General features: G+C 54.5%; 9 protein-coding genes across 9 annotated transcripts; 4 read left to right on the top strand and 5 right to left on the bottom strand.

Moving 5' to 3' along the window:
* The first annotated feature begins 2,298 nt into the window (after positions 1-2,298).
* On the top strand, positions 2,299-3,435 carry BDP55DRAFT_344667 (adenine phosphoribosyltransferase). The gene is made up of 2 exons (XM_060566951.1): positions 2,299-2,962; positions 3,040-3,435. Exons 1-2 carry the CDS (start codon positions 2,437-2,439, stop codon positions 3,183-3,185), a joined length of 672 nt encoding a protein of 223 aa, XP_060433997.1. The 5' UTR covers positions 2,299-2,436; the 3' UTR covers positions 3,186-3,435.
* A 1,134-nt stretch (positions 3,436-4,569) lies between these two features.
* On the top strand, positions 4,570-6,314 carry BDP55DRAFT_344554 (uncharacterized protein). The gene is made up of 5 exons (XM_060566949.1): positions 4,570-4,741; positions 4,802-4,815; positions 4,905-5,096; positions 5,191-5,315; positions 5,393-6,314. Exons 1-5 carry the CDS (start codon positions 4,722-4,724, stop codon positions 6,095-6,097), a joined length of 1,056 nt encoding a protein of 351 aa, XP_060433996.1. The 5' UTR covers positions 4,570-4,721; the 3' UTR covers positions 6,098-6,314.
* On the bottom strand, positions 6,252-9,324 carry BDP55DRAFT_543713 (raffinose synthase Sip1; the record flags this gene model as incomplete). The annotated part of the gene is made up of 6 exons (XM_060568432.1): positions 6,252-6,484; positions 6,545-7,681; positions 7,729-8,001; positions 8,092-8,305; positions 8,359-8,557; positions 8,666-9,324. The coding sequence occupies 6 exons, from the start codon at positions 9,322-9,324 to the stop codon at positions 6,252-6,254; spliced, it is 2,715 nt and encodes a 904-aa protein (XP_060433995.1).
* A 709-nt stretch (positions 9,325-10,033) lies between these two features.
* On the top strand, positions 10,034-11,855 carry BDP55DRAFT_344583 (mitochondrial-processing peptidase subunit beta). The gene is made up of 5 exons (XM_060566950.1): positions 10,034-10,248; positions 10,336-10,461; positions 10,518-10,595; positions 10,651-11,336; positions 11,387-11,855. The coding sequence occupies exons 1-5, from the start codon at positions 10,096-10,098 to the stop codon at positions 11,772-11,774; spliced, it is 1,431 nt and encodes a 476-aa protein (XP_060433994.1). The 5' UTR covers positions 10,034-10,095; the 3' UTR covers positions 11,775-11,855.
* An 874-nt stretch (positions 11,856-12,729) lies between these two features.
* BDP55DRAFT_650192 (histidine biosynthesis trifunctional protein) lies at positions 12,730-15,928 on the bottom strand. Its single transcript, XM_060573968.1, has 2 exons — positions 13,135-15,928; positions 12,730-13,077 (listed from the first exon to the last, which is right to left on the bottom strand). The coding sequence occupies exons 1-2, from the start codon at positions 15,539-15,541 to the stop codon at positions 12,884-12,886; spliced, it is 2,601 nt and encodes an 866-aa protein (XP_060433993.1). The 5' UTR covers positions 15,542-15,928; the 3' UTR covers positions 12,730-12,883.
* A 534-nt stretch (positions 15,929-16,462) lies between these two features.
* On the top strand, positions 16,463-17,383 carry BDP55DRAFT_724858 (transcription initiation factor IID, 31kD subunit-domain-containing protein; the record flags this gene model as incomplete). Its single annotated transcript, XM_060578945.1, has 1 exon — positions 16,463-17,383. The coding sequence occupies one exon, from the start codon at positions 16,463-16,465 to the stop codon at positions 17,381-17,383; it is 921 nt and encodes a 306-aa protein (XP_060433992.1).
* Positions 17,384-18,101: 718 nt separating this feature from the next.
* BDP55DRAFT_543978 (Lipin/Ned1/Smp2-domain-containing protein) lies at positions 18,102-20,485 on the bottom strand (the record flags this gene model as incomplete). Its single annotated transcript, XM_060568452.1, has 2 exons — positions 18,102-19,960; positions 20,026-20,485. The coding sequence occupies 2 exons, from the start codon at positions 20,483-20,485 to the stop codon at positions 18,102-18,104; spliced, it is 2,319 nt and encodes a 772-aa protein (XP_060433991.1).
* On the bottom strand, positions 20,257-21,344 carry BDP55DRAFT_344544 (uncharacterized protein). Its single transcript, XM_060566948.1, has 2 exons — positions 20,573-21,344; positions 20,257-20,506 (listed from the first exon to the last, which is right to left on the bottom strand). The coding sequence occupies exon 1, from the start codon at positions 21,303-21,305 to the stop codon at positions 20,604-20,606; it is 702 nt and encodes a 233-aa protein (XP_060433990.1). The 5' UTR covers positions 21,306-21,344; the 3' UTR covers positions 20,257-20,506; positions 20,573-20,603.
* Positions 21,345-23,409: 2,065 nt separating this feature from the next.
* On the bottom strand, positions 23,410-24,985 carry BDP55DRAFT_724856 (UTP-glucose-1-phosphate uridylyltransferase; the record flags this gene model as incomplete). Its single annotated transcript, XM_060578944.1, has 2 exons — positions 23,410-23,478; positions 23,540-24,985. 2 exons carry the CDS (start codon positions 24,983-24,985, stop codon positions 23,410-23,412), a joined length of 1,515 nt encoding a protein of 504 aa, XP_060433989.1.
* Between the last annotated feature and the right edge of the window lie 18 nt (positions 24,986-25,003).

Genomic DNA, 25,003 nt, shown 5'->3' with positions numbered 1-25,003 from the left:
GAAGGAGCCCATCAGCTTTGAGGTAGTTTCCGCTTGCCATGAATGAGAGGATAATCTTGTAAGGTAGGTATCTAAGAGAACATTGGCCTGAGGAGATGAGCAAGAACGCTCCTCCCTTATGCAAGTCAACACTTCAAGATTGCTACCGATCATGTACTTTCCCTACTTATCTCGCGGTGCCTCGACCTTGTCTTCTGTTTCACTGTTCTCCGCTGGAGTTCCGCTGCGTGAGGTACGTCTCAACCTCCTTTGCCATATCGTCAGCTCTTCTGCTCCACATCACCACATTCGTGCTTCCTGTTATACACCCTTGACACGTTCACTCAAACCACGGTAATTCGGACGTTTGAAACGAGCTGAGATGTTTCCGGTATCATCGGGTCTTCAGGAGTCCAGAACTGTAGCGGTGGGGGCTGTCAACGGAGCCGCCATAATACTACTTTACTTCAAGCTTCAATAACTGACCTGGGAAAGTAGCATAATAATTCACACCGAAATCGACACCAGTGCAATTCTCGTCGCCGCAACATCGCCATGGCGCAAGCGGTCTTTGCAACCGAGCCGTTGACAGCCCTCCGCGTTATTTCGAACAGCCTACCGTGCCTGCTTTGCTCCGCGCTATCCGCATGGGGATTGTGGTGATGAAATAGCACGGCATGTTTGTACCACCTACACATGCATGCAGGACACTGCACCACATTCGCCGTTCATCGGTGCGCTCCTCCTCATCGGTGTCGGACAGGGAAAAGACAAGGGCCCTGGTCCAAGGCTAAAATGTCCTCTGGTTCTGGTACTCCGTACTTCGTCCCTCAGAGCAAACCACATTCACAACGAAAGTTCATGTCGTCGACCTGCAGCCTACTTAGGCAGATTTCCCTGCAGCGCTTGACGAAGCTGCACCACCGAAAACCAGCTCACACTCTTCAGGCGGTGACATGATTACTATGCGCACCGGAGCCACGTTCCGTCAGCTTGTCTCGACGAGGAAAGAGGCGGCAGTAAGAAGGATAGGGCAAGGGAACCAGCTATCTCTAATTCACAGCCCGAATGATAGTGTGCCATGCAACATCCAGAGGCTTCATTGCGTTTGTGCTGAGCTGCCTGGCGAGGGTGAGACAGAGACAGCTTGTGTCACGGTCCCTTTCTCGGAGGTGGTGGCATGGTGGGGTGCTGCTTCTTCGCTCCCTGGTCCGTTCGTCCACGGTCCAAGGTCCCCTGCCTTGGGATATGGAGGGGTCGTTGCTGCGATGGAGGGGCAATTTTGGCTGAAAGACATCCCACCTCCCACCTGCACCGTTGCCGGCTTACCATTTGCTATTACAGCCAGATACGATATCGCGCGACCTGAGAGACGAGAAACAGCCCAGAAAGGAATCAAGCGTTTCCAGGAACCTATTGGCCGTTCATCTGCGGATCCCACAGCACCTCTCTATCTCCTAGTAATCGTGAAATCTCATGAGCCGTATGTTTCAATACAATGGGCTTCACATGTTGGGCGTCAATGAAAGGGCAGAGAGAGCATGGAAAGGCAGGGCTCGGGAGAGACAAAGGAAAAGCAAAGATAATGGAGGCTCGCCATCCTATCTAGGCATATCCCGAAGCGCCTTAAATGAGCTTTTCCTATCAAGCCTTGGATCAGCTTGGCCATGTACCCTCATCGCTGTCATTTTCGCGGCGGACCACTCTTGGACAAGTTGGAATCGACCTGCCCACTTCGCACCACACGTAGTGACACCCTACCCGTATCACAACTCTCCACTTGCTAATCGATGGCGCGCGTTCACTCTCACCACTCTCCGGAGTCTACGCTACCTAGTAGGTTTTTTTCTCTTCCTCATTTTTCTCTTCCCGCCTCTGCTACTCCGTACCTTCATGACCCTTGGACGTACACAATTATTACTCTGTACCTATTGACCTCTCTGCACGCCGTCTGCCAGCCTGCTTTCGTGATTTCATGCCTTGTCTCACTCTCTCCACCCCCGGCGAGCCGAGCTGGACTAGCCTGCCATTCTCTTTCCCACAGTCTTTTCTCACACACCTCAGTTCAGTCCCGACGGGTACACACACACACACACACACACACACACACTGGACACACACACCGGACACACACACCTCTCCTCACCCCTCCATAACCCCTCGGTCAGAATAAGGAACCGGTACCTAGTAACTCCGTAGTCTTAGCAGCTCCAATACAATCTCCACGTACCCTCAGCACCTTGTCTACCTTGCCAACCTAACCTTACCGTCGTTTCTACCACCTGCCACTTGTTCGCGTCCCACCCCCCTCCTCTCTCGCTCACACTCAGTCTATTCTCCGGGATCCGACCCCAAAATTTTCTTCTGCCAACCTAGATACAGACTCATATCATTGCTTTCCAACCCGTCCAAAAGACCTTCTTAACCAGCCCACTCCTCCCTCCTCCTTTCTTCACAATGTCCTCCGAACAACTTCCCCTCTCAAACGACGCCTCTGCGGCTACAATCAACCCTTTGGCCGCCCATCCCGTCCACCCTCAAGATGCCCAGGGACGACAGCCCGCCGCCGCCTCCGCCGCCTCCCCCGAACTCGCCAGTGGGAAGGTGAAGCTCACAGGCGCTCTGCGTCACTTTGCCGATTTCCCCATCAAGGGCATCGACTTTGTCGACATCATGCCCCTCTTCCTCGACCCCACCGTTCACCAGACTCTCGGCGACGCCCTTGAGTTGCAGGTCAAGGAGGGTTTCCAGACTCTTCCCGACGTGATTGTCGGTCTCGACGCCCGTGGTTTCCTTTTCGGCCCCGGCATGGCTCTCCGTCTCGGCACCGGCTTCGCTCCTGTGCGCAAGCAGGGCAAGCTGCCCGGCCCGTGCGTTACCGCCGAGTACCAGAAGGAGTACGGCTCCGACTTCTTCCAGATGCAGCAGGATGCTATCAAGCCTGGCCAGAAGGTTCTGGTCGTCGACGATATCATTGCTACTGGTAAGCTACATACTCTGTGCTGAACTGCGCATCCTTTCCCCAAAGATAGCTCGTACAGGTCCACTAACACCAAGCAGGTGGTTCCGCGAAGGCTGCGGCCGACCTCATCAAGCAGCTCGGCGGCGAGATCGTCGGCTACCTCTTCATCCTGGAGATACCCGGCCTGAACGGCCGTGAGAAGCTCGGCGACACCAAGACCGTCATCCTCCTCGAAGACGCATAAAGTACACCACGGGAGTGGACCACATGGGTCTTGCATACAAGCCCGGTGATCAGCACATATCTTTGATGGGCGGGCTGTTGTCTCCGATTCAACTTGGCACGGCCTCAGCTCTCGAAAGTACATAGATACCTGCCGCGGGATGATTGGCCGTGATGCCAACCGAGGTATCAAGGTCAATGAAGCGCGGTCGTTTTCCTTTGAACATGATCTACCTCGGTCCCTTTACACAAGGACACGCGCGAAAACGTGACATCGCGCCGGCGTTTTGGGTTACAAAAAGTTGGATGGCAAACTGATTGGAGAGATGACACATAGACGATATGAGATGAAAAAAGACTCGGACTCGAATCCGCCATCGACGGGCGCGTTCGAGTTCTTAACAACACGAGCGCCCTTGAATATAATGATGAGCAAACACCAGCATCGATCTCGCCAATGTGTCCCAATACTTTAGCTTCGAAGTCGCTGATAGGTCCTCTTGAAGTCGTATTCTCATCCGGATGCTTGAAATGCATGTCTGAGACATTGCAGCAGCCCGTTCGTGGGGTCGTATAAGTCGAGGTGGATGTGTCCGGATCAGGAGAAACTGTAGGTTTGTGCAGCAACTCATGCAAGCTAGACTGGAAAGATGAGAGCAAGTTCAGGGAGCTTTGTGAGTCACATCGAAATTATAACGACTGCTAGACATTCTGGTGACTACCTCGCCTCTAGTATCCCGATACACTTGGATGGATGGTCAGAGCAGGACTTTCACCTACCCGACTGCACTCCAAGATCCCGTATCTCTCTTACACTAGTCACAGTAGCTCAATAAGGAATTTCACGTCTCATATTTCCAGGCCAAGGCAGGCACGTTCGAGACCTTGAGTTCCATTGCTAGTACCTACATGAATGCGGGCAGCAAGAGGAGCGGGGTGTTGAGGTCCTAGACCATTCCACGGATCGTCAACCCGGATCTACAAAGCACAATACAACACAACCACTACGCCTTTGACAAGCTCCAACCAGCTCACAGTTTAAGCAACAAACAAAGAGCGGGACGAAGGCGCCACCAAAAGAGGGAAAAAAAAAAAGGCGTGCTGATCCATGATGTCACACAACCTGTAGAACCGCAACCCCTCAATTTCTTATAGGTAGGTACAGTCGTCGGGATGACCCCACTGCATCCTAAAATGCGAGAACGGCAACTAGACGGGCACGAGCGGGTTAAGTCTCCCATGCTTCTAGACATGTTTGGGATCGTACTTGTCTATCACCGAACTAGGATAGCTGTCTCGTTGGGGGGGGCACCACAGCATGCATTCCACGGAAAGGGCACAAGGGGTCGCTGAGCGGTTGCTGAGTAGAATTAATAAGCTGTCTTGAACTCTCGGACGAACGACGTTCAATGGAGGCGGGGTTGCTTGTAATTTATAAGCCACGAGACGGGACATCCACCTCTTTATGTCTGTAGACCTTTTACATCATCTTGCTGCTCTTCAACACATCAGAACCTTGTCATCACTTAGGTATTGCTGAATTCCCGAGATTTGCAATATGACTCTCAAAATCTTTCTGTAAGCAGCCTCATGGTGGTAATGCTCTTACAAAGGTCCCATAGCTAATCTACATCTTAGGACAGGCGTTACCGGTACGAATTAGATTTGTTATCATCTCCAATATGGAAATTCGCGAGGCCAGTGACTTCAATTGTTCTTATTTTCTAACACAGATGATCAGGCTATATCGGCGGCGACGCCTTCTATGCTCTCTACGAGAAGCACCCGGAATACGAGTACGCCGTCCTCGTGCGCAATGAAGAGCGCGCCGCTCCCGTGAAAAAAGCGTATCCCAAGGTTCGCATTGTACTTGGCGGCCTGGAGGACGCGAGTGTCATTGAAAAGGAGGCCGCGGCTGCTGATGTTGTTGTTCGTATGTTGCCATCTAAGCCCCCGCCTTCCAAGATCTTTCATGGAATTGCCGAGAGCTAGAGCGCAGAGATGAGATGCTGACGACGAGGGACTAGACACCGCTGGGTCTGCTGATGATGAACCCTCTGCAAAGGCCATCGCAAAGGGACTGGCAGAGGGCCACACGCCTGAGAAGCCGGGCTTCTGGCTTCACATTTCAGGCACCGGTATCCTCCAATGGGTGAGAGAATCCTCCCCTCTTATCTTTCACCTATAGAGAAGAATGTGAAACTTACACCAGAGGTTATCCCCCGCCAGTACGACATGAGAAACAAACGCTACGGCGAGGCCCCCCTCCCAGACCAAGACTACCACGACATCCGCGACATTGACCGCCTCCTCTCCCTCCCCGACGACGCCATCCACCGCGACATTGACAAGATTGTCCTCGGCAGCAACTCTTCCAGCGTCCGCACCGCCATCCTCGGCCCGCCCACAATCTACGGCCGCGGCCGCGGACCCACGAACCAGCGCTCGATCCAGGTGCCTTCCCTCGCGCAAGCGACGCTGGAAAAGGGGTTCGCTCCCATCGTGGCGCCGGGCAAAGCCGAGTGGGACAACGTCCACGTGCACGACCTCTCGCGGCTGTTCGTCACCCTCGTGGAGGCGACGCAGGATACGTCCAAGAATGCCGATCCGGAGATTCTGGGGCCGCGGGCGTATTACTTTGTCGAGAGCGGGACGCACGCGTGGAGAGAGGTTGCGGAGTGGATTGCGGAGGAGGCGCACAGGCAAGGGTACCTCCCGGCGGCGTTGACTAAGGAGGTGACGATGAAGGAGGTATTGCAGAGTGATGGTAAGGCGAATGCGACGTGGGGGATGAATTCTAAGAGTAAGGCAGAGAGGGCGCGCAAGTATCTTGGGTGGGAGGCGGAGAGTAGGAGTTTGAGGGAGGATATTGCTGATACGGTTGCTTTTGAGGCGAAGAAGTTGGGAATTGAGCCGAAGGAGAAGAAGCAGTGAAGGATGTAGCACACTAGCAGTGTGAGTCAATGTTATTGGGATAATGCTTTCCAAAGAACAATGTTGAATCAGATGGATGTTTGATTTCTTCTTGATTGATGATTCCTATGAATAGGGGGAAGTTCACCCGTGGAATAGACGGGAGATGAGGCATCTACTCTTCCTCGGCCTCCTCGTGATCAATGGCAAATACAACCGTCATCTCGACCTCGTTACTCCAGCCAGGGTGAAGACCCATTTCCTGCCACGCCTTCTCAATGTCAATCTCCAGGACGCAATCGTGGCTCTTGCTGAGGGACACCGTGTGAACCGGGATCACAGAGTTCTGGATGGTGACGAGGAAGTCATCCTCTATCGTCAACTCGGGTAGCTTCGAGATGTAAAGTCCTGTTTTTGTGTCTCATCAGAAGCTGTTATTTGTCTTCTCCAAACGTCACATGTGCTTACCAAAAACGCCCAGCGCTTTGAGACGAGTCTTGAGCTCAACCTTTCCATCGTGCCGCAGCATGAAGTCGCTGTTGAGTATGGCCGCGGCGCCAGTCATCTTGCCAACTAGACCCAAGTTGGCGGTCCACACCTTCCCCTTGGTCTCGCTATCGAACCCGGAGAGCGGGTAGGCGGTGAAGATGTCATATCCGCGCACGTCCAGCGACACCGTCAAGGAGGACGCGGCCGAGCCGGAGGACACGGGCTTGCTGACCTTACCCGACGAGTGCGCGCGGACGACGTAGCGCATGGAGGGCAGCACGCCGGAGAAGGCGGCGGCGAGCGGGATGATCTCCGTCAAGGGCCGCGCGGAGATGTTGAAGACGCCGAGGATCGGGGTGCCCGTCACGGCGGCGCCGTGGTAGCTGCCAATCTTGAGCAAGCCGTCGTCGTCGTAGCCCGTGTACGGGTCAATGGTCTTGCCGACGACGCTGGGCCGGAAGATGACGGTCTTGCCGCGGATCGTGGGGCCCGTCATCTGCTTGATGAGGTCTAGGTCGTACTGCCCGGGGACGTCGGTGATGTAGATGGGTCCTCCGCTGACGCAGCGCGCCGCGGCGTGGAAGCCCGAGTAGTCGTGGACAGTCTGGAACATGTCCCAGTCGGGCAGGATGTTGAGATGCTGCGTGAACAGACTGTTGTGGGCATTCGTCCAGACATGCCAGGGGTGGGAGGCCGGGATTTCGGGGAAGAAGTCGTCCGAGTTGCGACATAGGATCGCCGGCCTGTGCCGCGGCATCTGGTTGTAGAACATGATCTGCGGCGTCTGCGACATGCAGGAAATGGTCTTGATGCTAAAGTGCCGGAGAGATGATATGGTCCAGGCATCTAGATAAGCGTCGATGAGCTCGCGGCGTGCGCTGGCCGAGACCCAGGTGTCAGTCATGAACTGGGCGTCCGTCTTCACGCCGTCGATGCCACAGTCGACGAGGAATTTGTAAAAGTCGTTGTAGAACCTGTCGACATCGTCTTTGTCGACTACGGTCATCTTGCCCCCGAGGGGCAGGTTGCGTCGCTCGGCATCCTCCCGGATCACTTCTATCGTCTTGTACTCTTTGGCAATCTTTCCATCCGGTGAAATGCCCGCCCAATAGCCTGCTCAAGTCAGTAATTGCTACACCTCGAAAGGTTACAGCACGACTGACCTAGAAGAGCGTGCCATACGGCAATGTGCTGGATATGCGGATGTTTTTGGCGAATGTGCGCCACGGTAGCTTTTAGGCCTTGAGGGAAAGCCTTCGGCTCGGCTTCAAACTCGCACCAACCATGCTGAAACTGGCCATGCCCTCTGTAGTCAATTGTCTGCCAATTATCGTCAATGATGAGGCTAGCGACTTTGATGTCATTCTCAGCTAGCTTGTCGACAGCATCAAAGACCTTTTCGTCTGTGAGACGTTGGCCAAGAGCATTCCAGGTGCCTATGAGGTGCGTCAGACGGAATTCAGGAATTGGGGGGGGGGGGGGGGGGGGGGGGGGGAGTCAGCGGTACGAATTCTCACAAAACTTACAGTATCCAAGTCCATCGTACCAATTCTCCATCCACTCTGGTTTCACCCCTTCCTCGATAGCCTTCATTTCAGCCAAAAGCTCGTCACTGGCTTTCTTCTCCTGAAGGATGTACTGTCTGGCTTGATACATCACACATGCATTTGCACTCTCGAAGTTGTCACCTGTTCCGACTAAGATGGTAGCAGGTTCTGGCTTCGTGCTATCATTACGGGCCTGTGACCAGTAAGTATTATATTCATCCAGTAGTATAGGGTCCAGCGACGCACGTGAACAGACAATTGCCCAGACTTGCCATGCCGGAGTACGGGCATAACATGGTTGCCTCCGCTTACGGCGAGAAACACAAGATGCTTGCCCTCGGAGTTCAAAAATGAGCAGAGGACGCCGTCTTTGTCGAGATGGAACGAGTCTTTTCCATGGCGAGGAGCCAGCCAGGGCGTCCAGATACGGATAAGAGCAAACCACCTATTCTTGTCAGCATCTCACGCCGCTGGATGAAAATGGAACTAGGGAGATGATCCTCGAGACGAGTTTGAACTTGATGGCCAGCGAATCCCTGATGATCAGGCTTACCTTAAAAACCCTCCCCAAGGCACGCCTAGCGATATGTCGGCAAACTTCGACTCATCTCCATCAACAGCATCAATAGTAGCTTCAAGTGACCAAAGCCGAGTTCCGGGACATTGGCTCATCATTGACTTCACTTTCCATGCAGGGTTCAGACCAGACACCACGTCATCAATGCTTTCGGAAACAGTCTCAATAATGGGTCTTGAGTTGAGCACCACAGTGCCATCACCAACTCCTAGCTCATCACGAGTCCATCTCCATGGCTCATCTGACGAGTGTCGGAACTTGAGAGTGAACTGGAACGATGTTTTGAAAGAAACAGGGGCGGAATAGAATAACCGTCGAACATCATCTGGGATAGCTTGCAAGGTCGTCGGGGCGTCTTCGTCGGCGATGCGAGCAAGAGCAGTTTCACTCCAGTCGGCTCCGTCACTTGAGTGCCACACCGCAACTTCCCAGGATTCACCTGCACGCGAAGCAGGTATCTCTAGGACTGCCGTGACAGGAAGACTCCCATTTGAGATCTGCGTATACTGACCGAGGGGTGGGTAGCTCTGGATGACGGCTTTCATGGTGTCGGTGATGGCTTCTGGGGCCGGTTTTTGCTTTGAGACGAAGAGAGACTGAAAGACTTCGGCAAAGTTGTAGTTGTCTGATGGCATCTTGATGTCATAGGGTTACTAAACCACGAGGGAAGTATGTGCAAGCGATGAGGCAATAAGTGATGAGTGTCTTATTGATGGTGAGTGAGAAGAGTAAGAGGCCTTTGCTCGGTTACTCAAGTTGAAATGCTGTAACATGCTCTCATCCTATGTAGGAGTCTGTGAGACTGACATCTGCATTGAAGTCAAAATGGCAGTCCTGTGACCGACCTGCTGCACTAACAGCTCATCCCAAAGGTCTCAGCTGCACGACTGGGACTTGGGACTTGACGCAAGAGCGGCTGTCGCCTGGGCACAGGGCAGGATCCGCTTAATTGGCCAATTGGCACTTGCGGACAAAAGGGAAAGAAGAATGATTCATCGATTAGGAAGGGACGACTATGCGCCATGAAGCATTAACAGCAGACAACAAAAGACTTGTGGTAAGGTATCACGAAGGCAGGCTCTTTCAACGTCATTGGGTCGATACAAAACCGGTATTATTAAGTGATAATTGTTTTCAGCTGCTTTCGGGGAAAACAAGTCAATGACAAAATATTAGATTGAACACACGGTGGATCTGGTGGTGCCAGTGTACTGGGGCCGCAGATTAGTTACGTACCTCCTCTGATTGGCTCCAGTTGCTGGGCCGGGGCATTCCGGAAGCCGACTTCGCGCCTCGATTTCAAGGCACATACAGCCTTTCGAAAGGCGAAAGCTTTCTGAGCCGAAACCTCATCGAAAGATTTCATCAAACACCTCATATCACTCCCCATCCTCCACAACTCCGCCATGGCGTCCCGGAGACTAGCTTTGAACCTCTCGCAGGGGCTGCGAAGCCGGGCTGCTCTTTCCAGAGCGAGCCCAATTACCCGGGGCTTCGCCACGCCTTCCAACACCCCCTTTGGCAAGACTCAGACGACAACATTGAAGAATGGACTGACGGTACGCAATCCAATCCACCCATCCGACATGTGGCTCAATTGGCCTCGAAAACCGCGTCGCGAATTGCATCTGACAATTGAGATATAGGTCGCCACCGACTACTCGCCATTCGCCCAGACTTCGACCGTTGGCGTGTGGATTGACGCCGGCTCAAGGGCTGAGACCGACGAGACCAATGGCACCGCACACTTCCTCGAGCACCTTGCCTTCAAGGTAGGCCAAACCGCGACGACAATGCGATGAGATACACATGCTGATACGAATATTAGGGCACCACAAACCGGACGCAGCAGCAGCTCGAGCTTGAGATCGAGAACATGGGTGGTCACTTGAACGCCTACACCTCGGTTCGTTCCCGTCGACCGAAATCATCAAAATTTCCTCCCATTGACATTGAATTAGCGCGAAAACACCGTCTACTTCGCCAAGGCCTTCAACTCCGATGTTCCCCAGACCGTCGACATTCTTGCCGACATTCTTCAGAACTCCAAGCTCGAGGAGTCCGCCATCGAGCGTGAGCGCGATGTCATCCTCCGCGAGTCCGAGGAAGTCGAGAAGCAGATGGAGGAGGTTGTCTTCGACCACCTTCATGCTACCGCCTTCCAGCACCAGCCCCTCGGCCGCACCATCCTCGGTCCCCGCGAGAACATCCGTGACATCACCCGCACTGAGCTCACCAACTACATCAAGAACAACTACACTGCCGACCGCATGGTCCTTGTTGGCGCTGGTGGTATCCCCCACGAGAAGCTCGTCGAGCTCGCCGAGAAGAACTTCAGCGGCCTCCCGACTTCCGGCCCTCAGACCTCGGCCTACCTCCTGTCCAAGCAGAAGGCCGACTTCATCGGATCTGATGTCCGTGTTCGTGACGACAACATCCCCACCGCCAACATCGCCATTGCCGTTGAGGGTGTCAGCTGGAACGACGATGACTACTACACTGCCCTCGTCGCCCAGGCCATTGTCGGCAACTACGACAAGGCCATTGGCAACGCCGCTCACCAGGGCAGCAAGCTTAGCGGTTTCGTTCACAAGCACGGCATTGCCAACAGCTTCATGAGCTTCTCCACCAGCTACAGCGACACTGGGTAAGTAGCACCGACTCAGCGATGGGGAAAAAATTGCTAACACATACTAGTCTCTGGGGTATCTATCTCGTCACCGACCAGCACGACCGCATCGACGATCTCGTCTACTTCGCCCAGCGCGAGTGGATGCGCCTGGCCCGCAACGTCAGCGAGGCCGAGACCGAGCGCGCCAAGGCTCAGCTCAAGGCCTCCATTCTCCTCTCTCTTGACGGCACCACCGCCATCGCGGAGGACATTGGTCGCCAGCTCGTCACCACCGGCCGCCGTGCCAACCCCGCCGAGATTGAGCGTACCATTGACGCCATTACCGAGAAGGATGTTATGGACTTTGCCAGCAGGAAGCTTTGGGATCAGGACATTGCCATCTCCGCCGTTGGAAGCATCGAGGGTCTCTTTGATTACTCCAGACTCAGGGCCACAATGAAGCCCAAGTACTAAATTTGTGGTTTTGGCGATTTCAGGGGAGATTAGGGTATAGAGTGTATGAGATACCGTTACAGGCAGGCTAGTGTATCATAAAGACTTCCCTTGTTCATATGTCTGTGACAACCGCAAGCTTAGCACCTTGACGACCTAATTTTACTATGCACTTTTGTAAGCTACCAACATCTTTGGTTCCTACCTGGATTCAGCCGAGCGCAATCTACTTGCTCGCGGAGCAGCGGATGTCGAGGCATACCTCGGCTTTCTACTGTTAGAAGACTAATAGGAAACAGTGCACTTTTCGTCTCAACGTTGATGTATCGGGTGAGATGAGATGCGGAAGACACGGCCCGGCAGACGCTGGAATTGGTGCTAAGGGTCTTGGTGGCTGGAGTCGTTGTAATTAGCTCGAGATGACAGGATATCTTGGTCATCACTGAATGGCTTGAGTAAGGAAAAATACGTCGTACGGAAAAATCGAATGAGAAGGTTGAGCCACGGGTTGAGTTCCCAGGCATCGCCATCTCCTTTCGGCAGAAGTTGAGGGTTTCCAGTTGGAGTAAACTCAGGTTTTTCCTAGTCCTTCGGTTAAGTTAGTAAGTAGAAATAGTGAGGTTAGATCGAGGTTGGAAAGTTGTTCTACCATGGAATCCTGTCGTCTGGTTGATTGTCCAGTTGTAGAGGAAGTGTTCTTGCCTGGGAAATACTCACTCAGATAGAATTTGATCTAATCCTTGGAAAAGGGCAATCACCAGATACCTAGTTCCAATCCACATCCTGTTTCATTAGTAACCTCTTCTAGCGAGTCTTCAACAAGTATCGTTGTAATGGAATAGGTGCAACAAAATTCGATAGACAAACGGGCCAAGAGAGGAGAACCACGACAAGGGGCTGCGTGATCGCGCGGTCTGAATATACATACTTGTCACCATCTCAAAGACAGACAGACAGACTACGAGCATATGCTCAGCATCTCATTCCAATAGAAGAGGTTTCTCTTTTTTCTCTACATGTCCAATGACATTTTTGGTATAACTACATAAAATCATAAAATGGCCCCCCTCCCATTCATCCAATGTTCTTCATTTTTTTGGTGGTGGTCAGCGTCAAAACGAAAGCTCTTTTTATTTGCGGTTCATGTGGTCGATGCGGATCTCGACGGCTCTGCGGTGAGCCTCCAGAGCCTCCGTCTTGGCGAGCTGCATGACGGACTCGCCGACGTTGCGCAGGCCCTCGGCCGTTAGGTTGGAGCTGGTGATGTGCTTCACAAAGGAGGCGAGGTTGACGCCCGAGTATTGCTTGGCGTATCCGTAGGTCGCTGTAATCTTCAGTTAGCCATGGAACAAGTTAGATTGTGTGGGTGGGTGGGACATACGCAAAGAGTGGTTGACACCGGCAGAGTAGTCGCCAACACTCTCGGGGGTCCACTCGCCGATGAAGACGGAGCCGGCGTTCATGACCTTCTCCGTCACCTTTTCGGCGTCGTTGATTTGAAGAATCAAGTGCTCGGGCGCGTAGTCGTTGCTGATGCGCATGGCCTCGTCCACGGTCTTGACCTGGATAGTGACCGAGTGGGCAATGGCGCCGCGGACAATATCGACACGGGGCAGGGCCATGGCCTGGTTGTGCAGCTCATCCTCGATAGCCCGGAGCTGCTGCTCGGTCAGGTCAATGGCAATGAGAATGACCTGGCTGTCGACGCCGTGCTCGGCCTGCGACAGCAGGTCGGACGCGACAAAGGCAGGATTGGAGTCCTTGTCGGCGATGACGAGGACCTCGGAGGGGCCGGCCGGCATGTCGATGCTGACGCCGGCGTTGGTGTCGTTGCTGACGTACATCTTGGCTGCTGTGACGAACTGGTTTCCGGGTCCGAGGATCTTGTCGACCTTTGTCACGCTCTCGGTGCCGTACGCCATGGCGGCGACGGCCTGAGCACCTCCAGCGAGGACGATGCTCTCGGCGCCGACCTTGTGGGCGACGTAGACGATTTCAGGGGTGAGGCTGCCGTCGGCACGGGGAGGCGAGGCGAAGACGATCTTTTGGCAGCCGGCGACCATGGCGGGGACACCGAGCATGAGGGCAGTGGAAGGGAGAACGGCAGTCCCGCCAGGGACGTAGAGACCAACACGCTCGATGGGACGCGAGAAGCGGCTGCATACCACGCCGGGCATGGTCTCGACCTTCAGGGGCTTGTCCTCCTTCTGGGCGGCGTGGAACTTGCGGATGTTCTCAAAAGAAATGTCAATTGCCTTGGTTGATTCGGGGGAGAGCTGCATAGCCTCCTTGGGGAAGGGTGCCTTGAGCACAGGAGAGGTGAGTGATGTGGCCTTCTCGAACTTGTGGGTGTAGGACAGAACAGCCTTGTCGCCTCCGTTGCGGACCTCGTCAATGATGGGCCTGACGATGTTCAGGATGGCGTCGGGGGACTTTTGTGACGGGCGCTTCAGAACCTCGTCAATCTCCGCGGCGGACGAGTTAGACAGGTCGAAGCGGCGCATCGATATTCTCTCAGACTTCTCTTCGTTTGCTGCCGGTGCCGGTGCCGGCGCCGCTGCAGGGGCAGGTGCTGTGGTAGTCTTGATGCCCTCCTTCTCAGCCCACTTGCCCTTGGCATCTCCCGTCCTCCTCTTGACCTTGAATGCCTTGGCATCCAAGTTTCTCTCAATATCAGCGAGGCTAACACCAGCGCTGACGGCCTTTGTGAGAGCAAAGTAAATCAAGTCGGCAGCCTCAAAGGCAACCTCCTGAGGAGTCTTTGCGTCGCAGAGCTCCTCAGCCTCCTCCATAATCTTGGCTCGCAGGAGCTTTTCGTCAGAGAACAAGCGAGCAGTGTAAGAGCCCGCAGGCGCGGACTTCTTGCGAGACTGCAACGTCTGCTCGAGTCTAGGGATGCCGCTCAGGTCACCGAAGCAGCCGTGCTGATCCAGGTGACAGAAACCGCCAGTCTGCTTGACGACAAACTTGAGCGTGTCGTTGTCGCAGTCCAGGGCGACGCGAATGAGCTCCTGAGTGTCACCGGACGTGGCACCCTTCACCCAGAGACCGCGCTTGCGGCTCTGATAGACACCGGCCCGGGTTCGCAGGGCCTCTCCGACGCTCTCTACACTGCTGTAGGCGAGGCCCATTGCGGTGCCAGACTCGTCACACACGACGGTGGGGATCAGGCCATCCGGACGATCCGACTTCCAGAATGAAGCAATGAGCTTGGAAAGGGGAAGCTTCTTGGACTCCTCCTTGCTGGCCGTCAGGCCGTCGGACGGCAGAACGGGGACGGCGTTGCACTGCTTGGCGATGTCGACAAAGTGCTCGAGGTTGCTCTCGGGCACGGGCTTGATGAACAGGTTCGGAAGCTTCTCCACCTTGCAGTGCTCGATGAAGGAGCCCAGGTTGCAGAGGGTAGGATCAAAGTCCTTGACGAGGACGGCGTGCTTGGAGGCGGGCTTCGTCGTGACATCGTCGGTGGTGAGAATGGAGCCCACGCGGGATCCAAACTCCTCATACTGGGCGAGGTTCTCGGGGGAGACGAAGACCATGCGGGCGCCGGCATCGAGAAGGGAGACGACATCGTCCTTTGCTGAGATGCCGGTGACGTCAAAGTAACCGCGGAACTCTGCGTTGTGCTGCTTCAGAAAGCTGTGAAACTTGTCCAGGGTCTGGTCGTTGGCCTCGAAGAAGGGGGCTCCGAGGATCGAGACCTGCTCGCGGTCGAGGCCATCTAACTTGGTCAGGCCGGGCGGGACGGCCACGCTGATAAGGAAAGGGAAGGGTAGTGTTGTCTCCATGGCCGTTCTTATTGTGTGTGCGTGTGTGTTCTTGGGTTATGAACGTTTGTGAGGGGGAGGGGTAATCTTGTATGCTCTCTATCTCTCTCTTCTCTCACTCGCATGAAAGTCAAAAGAGCCCAATGGGGTGTGTTGGAAAAAAACGAGGCAACTATAGGTAAGGAAGTTACCAAGAGGTTCAATTGAGGAAAGTGGAATGTCACTTGTTTATCGAGATACGGTAGACAACCCACTGTGACTCAATTCATCCAAGGGAAAGGGAACCGCCACTAAAAAGTAAAAAAATCCTCAGAGTGTGACACCACCACTCTAACCATGTCCTGCATCGGCGGGTGTGGTGGTGGGGCAGAAGAATTACCACGCAGCAGACTCGGGAGTTCCATTGCCCCTCCATGCAAGTTTTTGGAGGTCATCCAATCCACGCCCTGCCGATTTGCCCGTCAGACACCCCGGTCCATGTGGAATTAAGCTATGGTCAGTGCGTCCGAATTATCAGCGCTGGAGCGGATCAACAGAAAGGCCGGTAAGGATTCGGAGCTGCCCTGTGAGTCCGCCGTGAGGTGCAGACAGTTCAGGTCCTCAGTCGTCGACGCGACAGGCGGGTAGCTCTTTCCGCGACCCAACCAGCCAACTAACTTCCTCACCTTGATACCCCCGACTTTCCGGCGCCGCCTTCACATTCGACTTTACCCATCGTGAACCCTTACACACAATTTGACGAGCTACATTAACTTGTGGGTGATTTCTCAACATCACCCGTCCATCCATCTGCACACCACCGGCAGCCACTATTTAGTCGCGTGGACTGTCGACAATCCTCGAACGGTGTCGCAAAGGGGGGATGCCAGTCTCCCATCAGACCGCACAACGCACTTCATAGCAAGATAACACTATACGAGCCACGAACACGACACCGCGATCATGGCCTCACAATCCGCCGACCCGCAAACCAACGGCGTTCCCGCCTCCTCGGGCGCCTCAGCCTCACAAACCGCACCAAACACCCAAGCAACAGCAACGACATCAGCAGCAGGCGGCTCCCAACCCCCATCCCAAACCCAACCGACCCAGTCCTCATCCACCCAACAAACCTCACAGCCGTCACAACAAAATGCCCAGCAGAAGCCAGGACAGCAACAACAATCAACACCCCTAGCCCCCAACGCCTCGGCCCCGCGACCCCGCGACTCTCGCATGATAGAGCTGCTCCTCACCTCCCAGGGCGTAACCTCGTACGAGTCCCGCGTGCCCCTCCTCCTCCTCGACTTCGCCTACCGCCACACCTCGAGCATCCTCTCCGACGCAATCTACCTCTCAGCGGACCCCTACACCTCCCAAGCCGGCAGCAAGGCCTCGGGCGGCGGCGGTGGCGGCGCGGGCTCGATCCCCGGCGCGGTGGGCGACGCCGCCGTCTCGGCCAACGCCGTCAAACTCGCCATCGCCGCTAGACTCGGCTACCAGTTCCGCGGGGGCGGCGGCGCCGGCGGCGTCAGCAAGGACTGGCTGCAGGAGCTCGCGCGCGAGCGCAACAAGACGGCGCTGCCCAAGGTCGCGCAGAACGAGTGGGGGCTTAGGTTGCCCAGCGAGCGTTTTGTTCTCAGCGGCGTCAGCTGGGGTCTCAAGGAAGCGTGGGAGGAAGCGGGTATGGACGAGGACGAAGACGAAGACGGCGAGGATGGTGCTGCTGCTGCTGGGCCCGGCGGCGGCGGTGAGGGGGCGATGGAGGGCGTCGAGGCGACGGCGGATGAGGATATCGGCGGTGATGGCGTCGAGGGCGGCACGATGGAGGATGTGTTTGGCAAGGACGTGGACGAGGATGCAGAGATGGAGGGCACTTCTTAGGGCTCGGGCCACTCGGTGAAATCGGAGCACTCGGGGTCCACGATCGGACAGATACCTCAATGGCAGGATGAATGAGGAACATTGGCCGTTGACGGCGACCAAAAAATGCCCTGGTCTAGGGGCTTACTATGGAACAGAGCATTGGGATTTGAAGTTCGGGTAGCCGTGGGCCCGCACTTTGGGGTATAGGGGCATGTGGTCGATTAGGCGGGCAATTGCACATTACTTTTAGCCAAGGTTCGGAGAAGAGATGGTCACGGAGCTCATCAACCTGGAAAGCTCTTTTGAGGTTTCAAATCCATATCATTCTGGAAGTGAGCTCAATAGAATGACCCCGCCCATATCATCAGTAAGGCGGGCCAAAATTCGATGCATACTTCGTCTGCGATAGAGTTGAATCAAGAAAATCGCCAGTATCCAATAAGCATGTCACGACTGTCATGAACCAGAATCGTAACAGAGTTGAGTGATGGTGTGTCCCTTTTCAAGGCTCACCATTTAAATAAAGTACCAAAGTCCAAACGCCTTTCGCTATGCTAACGCATCACTTCCCTCCCTTAAATCGAAATCCAAAGCCAGCCAACCATGCTCGTAATCACCAAGCCGCCGTCTAGAAACTCCCGGGTACAAGAAGAAGCGCATCGACACGGAGATATTAGTTCGCACCTGCTTTAACATTAGGATTGTAAACCGAAGCCTGTTCCTCCTTTTTAGCACACTATTTCTGCACACCTTTTTCAAGGGTGAGATGATTTACCCCAGTGATCAACTCGGCGCCAATATCTTCCACAAGCATCGTCTGTGCCGGCGTGGAAGACTTGGTTTCCTTGCCGCTGGGCTGAGGAGTTCGCTCGCGTTGTTTCCGCACTTCGAGCTCAGCCACTTCGTCTTCTTCGTCGTCCTCCTCTTCGGCGTCTTCGTCATCGGCGTCGTCATCCTCCATGATGGAGGCGGCCAGCTGGTCATCGCCGTCGATGCTTCCACTGAGGATGCTTTCGCGTTCGTCACCGTAATCGTCGACCGAGTCTCGGGAAATGTAGCTCTGTCCCATCTCATCACCAATCTCCTCGTCATCATCAACATCTTCTTCCAGATCAGCTTGCTCATTATCGTCATCTGTGTCGCTCGCAGAGAATTCATCCAAATCCAACGGGGTATCTCTCCAGTATGAGAAATCAGTGTACTCTTCTCCGCCACCCTTGACCAAAGTACTGACGGGCGGGAAGAAGTGATCTACAACCTCATTGATGTTGATATAACTCAGCTTGAGTTTGTTCAACGTGAGCAAGTCGAGGGAAACCTCAGCATTGGAGTTGATGGTAAATATACGTTTTTTAGGAACATCCACTGTCCTGTACGAAATCTGGTCCGTGAGACGGTTTCCAAATCCAGCAAAGAATGGTGTCCGATCAGGGCCGTACAAATTTCGGATATCCCGAAGTGTGGCCATCTTGAAAACCTCGGGTTTCCTAAGGTAGACCTCACGGCGGAGTGCGGCCATGGTCCGATCCGGGGACAAGATGGTAGGCCCCCGCGGCACTCGGTATTCTCCCTGCTGGATACCGGCGAGATAAGCCCTGGTGGTATCGGATTGACCCACTGATCGACTGGTCAGGTACATGATGTTGTACCCGTTTGCGACAATGTCACTATAGAGTTTCGCGACTCCGGCGTGCGTCCAGTCACGGCCAATCATGTTGAGAACGTGGCCTAGGGCATCCGACTTGGTAATCGTGCCGTCAATGTCTGAGATGACAACGGGCGTCTCATGCCTCCACAGGTACATGTTGGCCTGGCACGTTGCCCTGTTGACGGTGAAGCTCATGGTGTTCTCTCCAGGCTTCAGACACAGGTCTTTCAGCTGATCACTAGTCAACCGCAGCGTCTTTGCGTAATTCAGATTCGGGTCTCCAGCCGTCGAATGAGGAGGCGTTGTAGGAGGAGTGTGCAGGCCAGAAGCACCGGCGTCTGACTCGGTCCTGCGGTGGTTCGGAGGGGGCACGGTGGTGGTAACATCGCTACCGTCGCTCTGGTACCCCGGGTCGGACGCAGCATCCGCCGCAATCACGGAATGAAGGCGGTAGCCAGCTTCCATGGTCTTCTTCTTCGCAGCCTCTTTGGCCTCCTCGCTGCTGTAGATCCAGATATTTCCATGCTCATCCATACCGAAAAGTGAACCAATGTCATACGGGCCCTCGAGCTCCTCGGAGAGAATCTTTCGCGCAAGAATCTCGGCACGGAAGATATCTTCCTCGTTGCTCTTGAAACCAGTCATATCAAGCATGAGGTCGCCGCTCTCGTTCACATGGCTGGGGATGTTGTTGGCTGACAGCTCCTTGGATAGCATGAGAGCCCGTTCGAGCGCTTCCTTAGGTGCCAATGGAGGAGGGCTTTGTGATCGTTCGGACATGGCAAAATCGGTAAGGCCTTCGCCGAATACCCGGTCGCTCGTTCGAGCTGATTTGCGCAAGACATCGTCGCTGTAAGGCCGCTGGGCGGCTGAGGAATCCCAGTCTTCCGATCTCAGTCGTGCGTGGGATGAAAGGTCGGGGGACGTGGACAGAGGCGTGTTCAGCCCTACAACAGTTAGCATTTGCTGCCTTGTGGAAGATCAATAAGGGTAGGGTAAATGAGGAACAAACCATGGGATCCGGGTCCGAATGTTGCTGCGTGAAGGACAGATGGAGGCGGTCGTCGAGGCTTGGAAGCCTCAGAATCCAGGTCCAACAGCTCTGGCTCCCCGAGTCCAGGTGACGAGGGGTTCTCCGGGTTCAAGGGAGGGCTTGACGCTGGGGAGACCAAGGGCGAAGTCTGCAGATCCCTCGGAATAGTGTCGCTCGTCTCGAAGACGAAGAAGGCCTCTCCCTCCTCGCCGAGTTTCATGGAATAGGGTTGTTTGACTCCGTTGACCTTGAATTCAACCTTCTTCTCGTAAGGCCTCAACAAAGAGAACTTTCCAAAGCGCACGTGAAAGGGTGAACAGTTGAGAGAGCCGTCTTCCCGCTCAATGACGATGACATCGATGGCGCCACTGAGTGTTGCCGGATTTATGGAATTCCATGTTGAGGAGACGGAGGCGCTGAGATTCCGTACGTACTGCATTGTGACTGAGGAGTTGCGTCGCTGTTCGCGACAGGTTGGAGGGTCGGTATCTTGAAAGCAGGCGAGCCAGGATGTAGGGACACAAACCACAGCAGGTGACTTTCCAGGACGAGGTGTTCTAGTCTTTCGAACCGAAGGCAAGGCCGGTAGTTGGGTAGCTGGGTTGAGCTGTGCCGCGAGGTGTGCGGAGGCGAAAGCGTAATTGTTGGGGAAGCTCGTGGATGGTTATTATTGGGATGCAGGGGACGAGGGTGGGAAGGGAAGTGGGAGGGGCGAGAGAAAGAGAGCGACAGTGATGTGTGAGTGAGTCGATGGAGGCTGACTGAGTTCGAGAGATGTGCGCGCGCAGAGCAAGGGAGCGGAAGGGGGTGAAGAATGGTCGTTCGTTTGTTCGTGAGGGATGGGTCGAGCTGAGAGTCTCACGGATAGATAGAAAGGACGCCTGTTGAAGTCGAAGAGAATAGGTACAGTGAATCACGATTAAAGTTTGGGGGTTCGCGGGGTCGGGGGCGAAGGGGAGAAGGACAGGAAGGGCTTGGGAGAGAGAGAAAGAGGATGAAATCAAGTAACCTTTCCTCAGTACATATGTACTTCGTATGTGCCCGCGCTCAGCAGTTCGGAGAGGATGGGATGGTGCAAAGATGACGAAGCTGAATCCTTTTGGGGAGGGATGACTATTCGTAGAACGGCAGCACCTGCAGCAGTGAGGTAAGGTAGTAGCACAGGCCGGGGGAGCTAAAAGGAAAGGCGGCGGCAGGCGGCGCTCGCGGGCGATCCTGAGGAGCGACCTGGACGGGAGTGTGAGGGTCAGGTACTTCATACGGGAGGGGGGGAAACAGCACCTGGCGCGGACAGGGGCGGCAACCCCTGCTTGTTGGTCGCTGGGCCCAACAAGCTACGGCAGGCCAAGGCTGCCTTTTTTTTTTCTTTTTTTTTCTTTTTCGCCCGCCTTACCTAACGCTGGGCTGCCGCGGATCATGTGAAGGTGGACATTGCATCTGCCCAGCAAAAGGGGAGACCACCTATCATCGCCATGACCAGAGGGGACAAAAAAAAGATTTCAACCACCAAAGGACAACCCCCGGACCACTTTCACCGTTTGGGGGGCAGCGCCACGGCCAACCCACCCCAATGGAAAAACAACCCCTGGTCGGCCCTCAGGACTACCGCGGCGCACTCACAATCTCGCTGGCATGGTCCGCATCTTACCAGGCTCAGGTTCAAAAGAGGGACCATGGACGCTAACATGGCCGCCATTGCCGGCATTAGGAGAACCGGGCGAGGACGATGAGCTGGCCTGGCGAGTCTGGCATTCCGTGGCACGAGGAAACAGGGCTCAGTGGGCTTGACTTACATGAGCTAAGCCGAGGCCCTTTCCTACTCACTCAAGTGGTATGCCTAGGTAATTACCTACTAATAGGTATCCGTAGTAGAAGGATCCATTTCTGCAAGTCCACGTTCAATGTATTAGGCGCAAGAAAAAGTTCAAATATTTTTGCTCAGATGTCATTCCTCCACATGTCCGTGCTTATTCGTTCCTATCTCAACTTCTTCCTCCGAAGGTAAATATGAGGGCCGAAACATACAACATCGACATCCTCAGCACCAACCTATCCTTTTCGAATTATCTGCCTATGGATACCTTACGGAAACACACATTACTTACACAGCCGTCAGCGAGCAACCCTCGTACTTTGTACACAGTGACTACGACACTCCACACTCCCACTCCCCTAAACCGGGCCACCCGCCTGACTCGGCGGTGTAACTAAAAGTACCCGTGACACTTTTTTTCTTCTCTCGTTTGCTGGTTCCTTTCCTTCTGGAGACAGAGTTCGTCGCTCTTTCTCCTCCCCCCTCATCAAATGAAAGAAAGAAAAAACGAAAAAAAAAGAGGGAAAACAGTGCAGTCAGATTTCTCTATTTGCCTGCTGATGTCATAACCCAAAAAATTACCCCTCCATCCTCCAAACTTCTCTGACCGATTCTCCTCCGTCATATCTTCATCACCCGGCCACTTTTCTCCGTTCGTTACCATCCCAGATGGATTTCTCCCCCAGGTCTACATGGTGGCACCCGCCAAAGAGCCGAGGTCACCTGTGCAAAAAGTGATGTGGGCGCATGAATCACAACCCATGCTTCCCTAGGTGTTTTCCCTCTTCCCCTTTGTCTGTTCCTCTTTTCGCTATAATCCGTTCTCCGTAAAAACAGAAAACAGGAGAGGTTTCTCGGGTATCCGTATGGAAAGTACGTATCAGAGAGGAAAGCCTCAGTCAAGGCCCTCCCTCCCATGTTTTGGGTGTGTGTGCGTTCATCCAATCCCGATTTAGACAATTTCTTCCCACGCGGCCAATGTCCTGGGCTGTCTCTGGACCCAGACACAGTGTGCAGTTTGCAAGTCAGGCATACCTACCTTGCCCAAACCTTGCGGTGAATCTAACCTAAGGAATTTAGATGCCCCTAAGATCTGGTTCTGGAATGCTTGGCAACGGCGCAAGGCAAGTGTACCTAACCTTCCGCCCTGCATTTGTTCCACGCCTCCCATCTGCATTTCTCTCGGTTGGCTGCCATGGAGACCCCATTTAACCAAAGGTACTGTTTGGGAATTCCCGACATAATTAGAACCAGATCTCGAATGGAAATCAAGCATCTATGCCACGGGAACAGAGCTAGCTATCATACGGAGCACTTGGATGGCATGAGTCTGCCAAACAAGCAACCAGTTGTCAGGGCACGACAGCATTCTTCACTCATTTCCAATCTCAGTTTAGCAATGAATCAATACTTTTATATATGCTCCGGAATTTCGAAGCAGCACGACTTATTGTGCAGCCCTTTGGCCCATAAGCCCCCGGATAGTTTGTCAAAACCCCCGCAGTTCGGTCGTAAACGCCAATCATCCTATGTCATTACGCTTTACATATTCACTCAATCTCCAACACGGCGGGGGCCTTGACTTCCTTGCCACTGAGTTTCTCCAGTCCCTCGCCGCCCTGTTAAAAAATTATGATTAGCATCCGCGTCTACATCGTGTAAAGAAAAAGAACGACTTACGTAGCTGAAAAGAGGGGAGACTTCGACTCCATCCTCCTGGCTCGCACCGGTGACCACGGCACCGGCGGTCTCGAGCCAACGCTTGCCCTGAAGCATAATGTCACGCTTGCTGGTGTCGGGGTCATCCTCTCCCGTGCCGCGGGCATTCTTAAGCGGCGAGAACTCGTCCTCGCGCTTCACCTCCATGGAGGCGAACTTGCTAAGATCCAGCATGGGGAAGACGTCAAAGACGAATTGCTCCAGCTTGATACCGTTGGGCTTCTCGGGCTTGACGGTCTCACCGGACTTGAGGTCGGCATAGGGGATCTTCTTGCGCGCAATGTGGTGGGGCAGCTTGTGCGCCCACTGGGGAATGCTCTCGAGGAAGCGGAAAGAGTAGTAGTGGTTGACAATGTTGGCAGCACGGAACTTGAGGACTCCGGGCTGCTTAGCGTCCTGTGCTTCGGCGGTCTCCGTGTCAATCTCGGAGTACTCGACGACGTCGGGCTTGCCGTTCTTGAGTAGGATCAAACCGACAGACTCGGTGGCATTGCGCTTACGCACCACCTTGGTGGTGATGTCGACATCCTTGGACGCCGAGAAACCAATGAAGACAGGGTCGGCAACCTTGACAAGGCAGTTATCGACGCAGTAGGCGTGAATGTGCTCAATGCCTCTCTTGCGCATGTCGCCCATGACGTCTGACACAACCAGCGCCTGGTAGATACCTCCGTTGCCATCAGGAGCAACGGCAACCTTGCCCTTGGACTCGAGCAGAATCTTGCCCTCGTTTGAGATGCAAGGCAACACACCCTGCTCAAAGATGAAGACGTTGGCCTTATCCAGGCCAAAGTAGTTGTTCTCCTGGAAGTACTTCTCCGTGGGGCCGCGAGTGGGGCCGGAGGTCATGACGTACCACGGCACGACCGCGCTGCTGGTACCGGCCTTCTTGGCTGCAAGCTCCTGAACCTTGCGAATACGCTCTGCCTGGATCTGGAAGAGCGACTTTTGGCTGGGAAGGCCGATATCGTAGCAGCCCTTGGGTGCTGAGCTGCCCAGTCTGGTGCCCTGACCGCCTGCCATGAGCACAACGGCCACCTTGTTCTGTCCGATCAGTTCGAGACCCGACTGGTACCACTTCTCAATGTCATCGGTCTTGGAGTCAAGGATACTGGCGGTGGCAGACTCGGGCAGGGGCTCGAGGCCGGACTGTGTGGATGCATCCTCGGTCTTGGGAGGGTTCAGAGCGCGGTCGGTGATCTTGTTGATGTGCTCGGGGTCGAAGCCAGACAGCTGCTCGAAGAGTGTTGCCTTCTCGGAGGTAGAAAGGTCATCGTAGAAGGTGAAGACGTGATCTTGTCCAGCGCTCGCGTACTTCTCCTTCAGCTGAGCAAGCTGCTCGGCAGAGGGCTCGGTGGCGGCAGGCTTGTTGGAGCCAATGTTAAGAGCGGACTTGATGGCTTCCATGATGGGCCAAGCGGATAA

The sequence above is a fragment of the Colletotrichum godetiae genome, assembly GCF_030913485.1.
Source record: "Colletotrichum godetiae strain CBS 193.32 chromosome Unknown BDP55scaffold_6, whole genome shotgun sequence".
Taxonomy (NCBI): domain Eukaryota; kingdom Fungi; phylum Ascomycota; class Sordariomycetes; order Glomerellales; family Glomerellaceae; genus Colletotrichum; species Colletotrichum godetiae.
The sequence above is the reverse complement of the archived record's forward strand: the minus strand, read 5'-3'. Positions and strand labels throughout refer to the sequence as shown.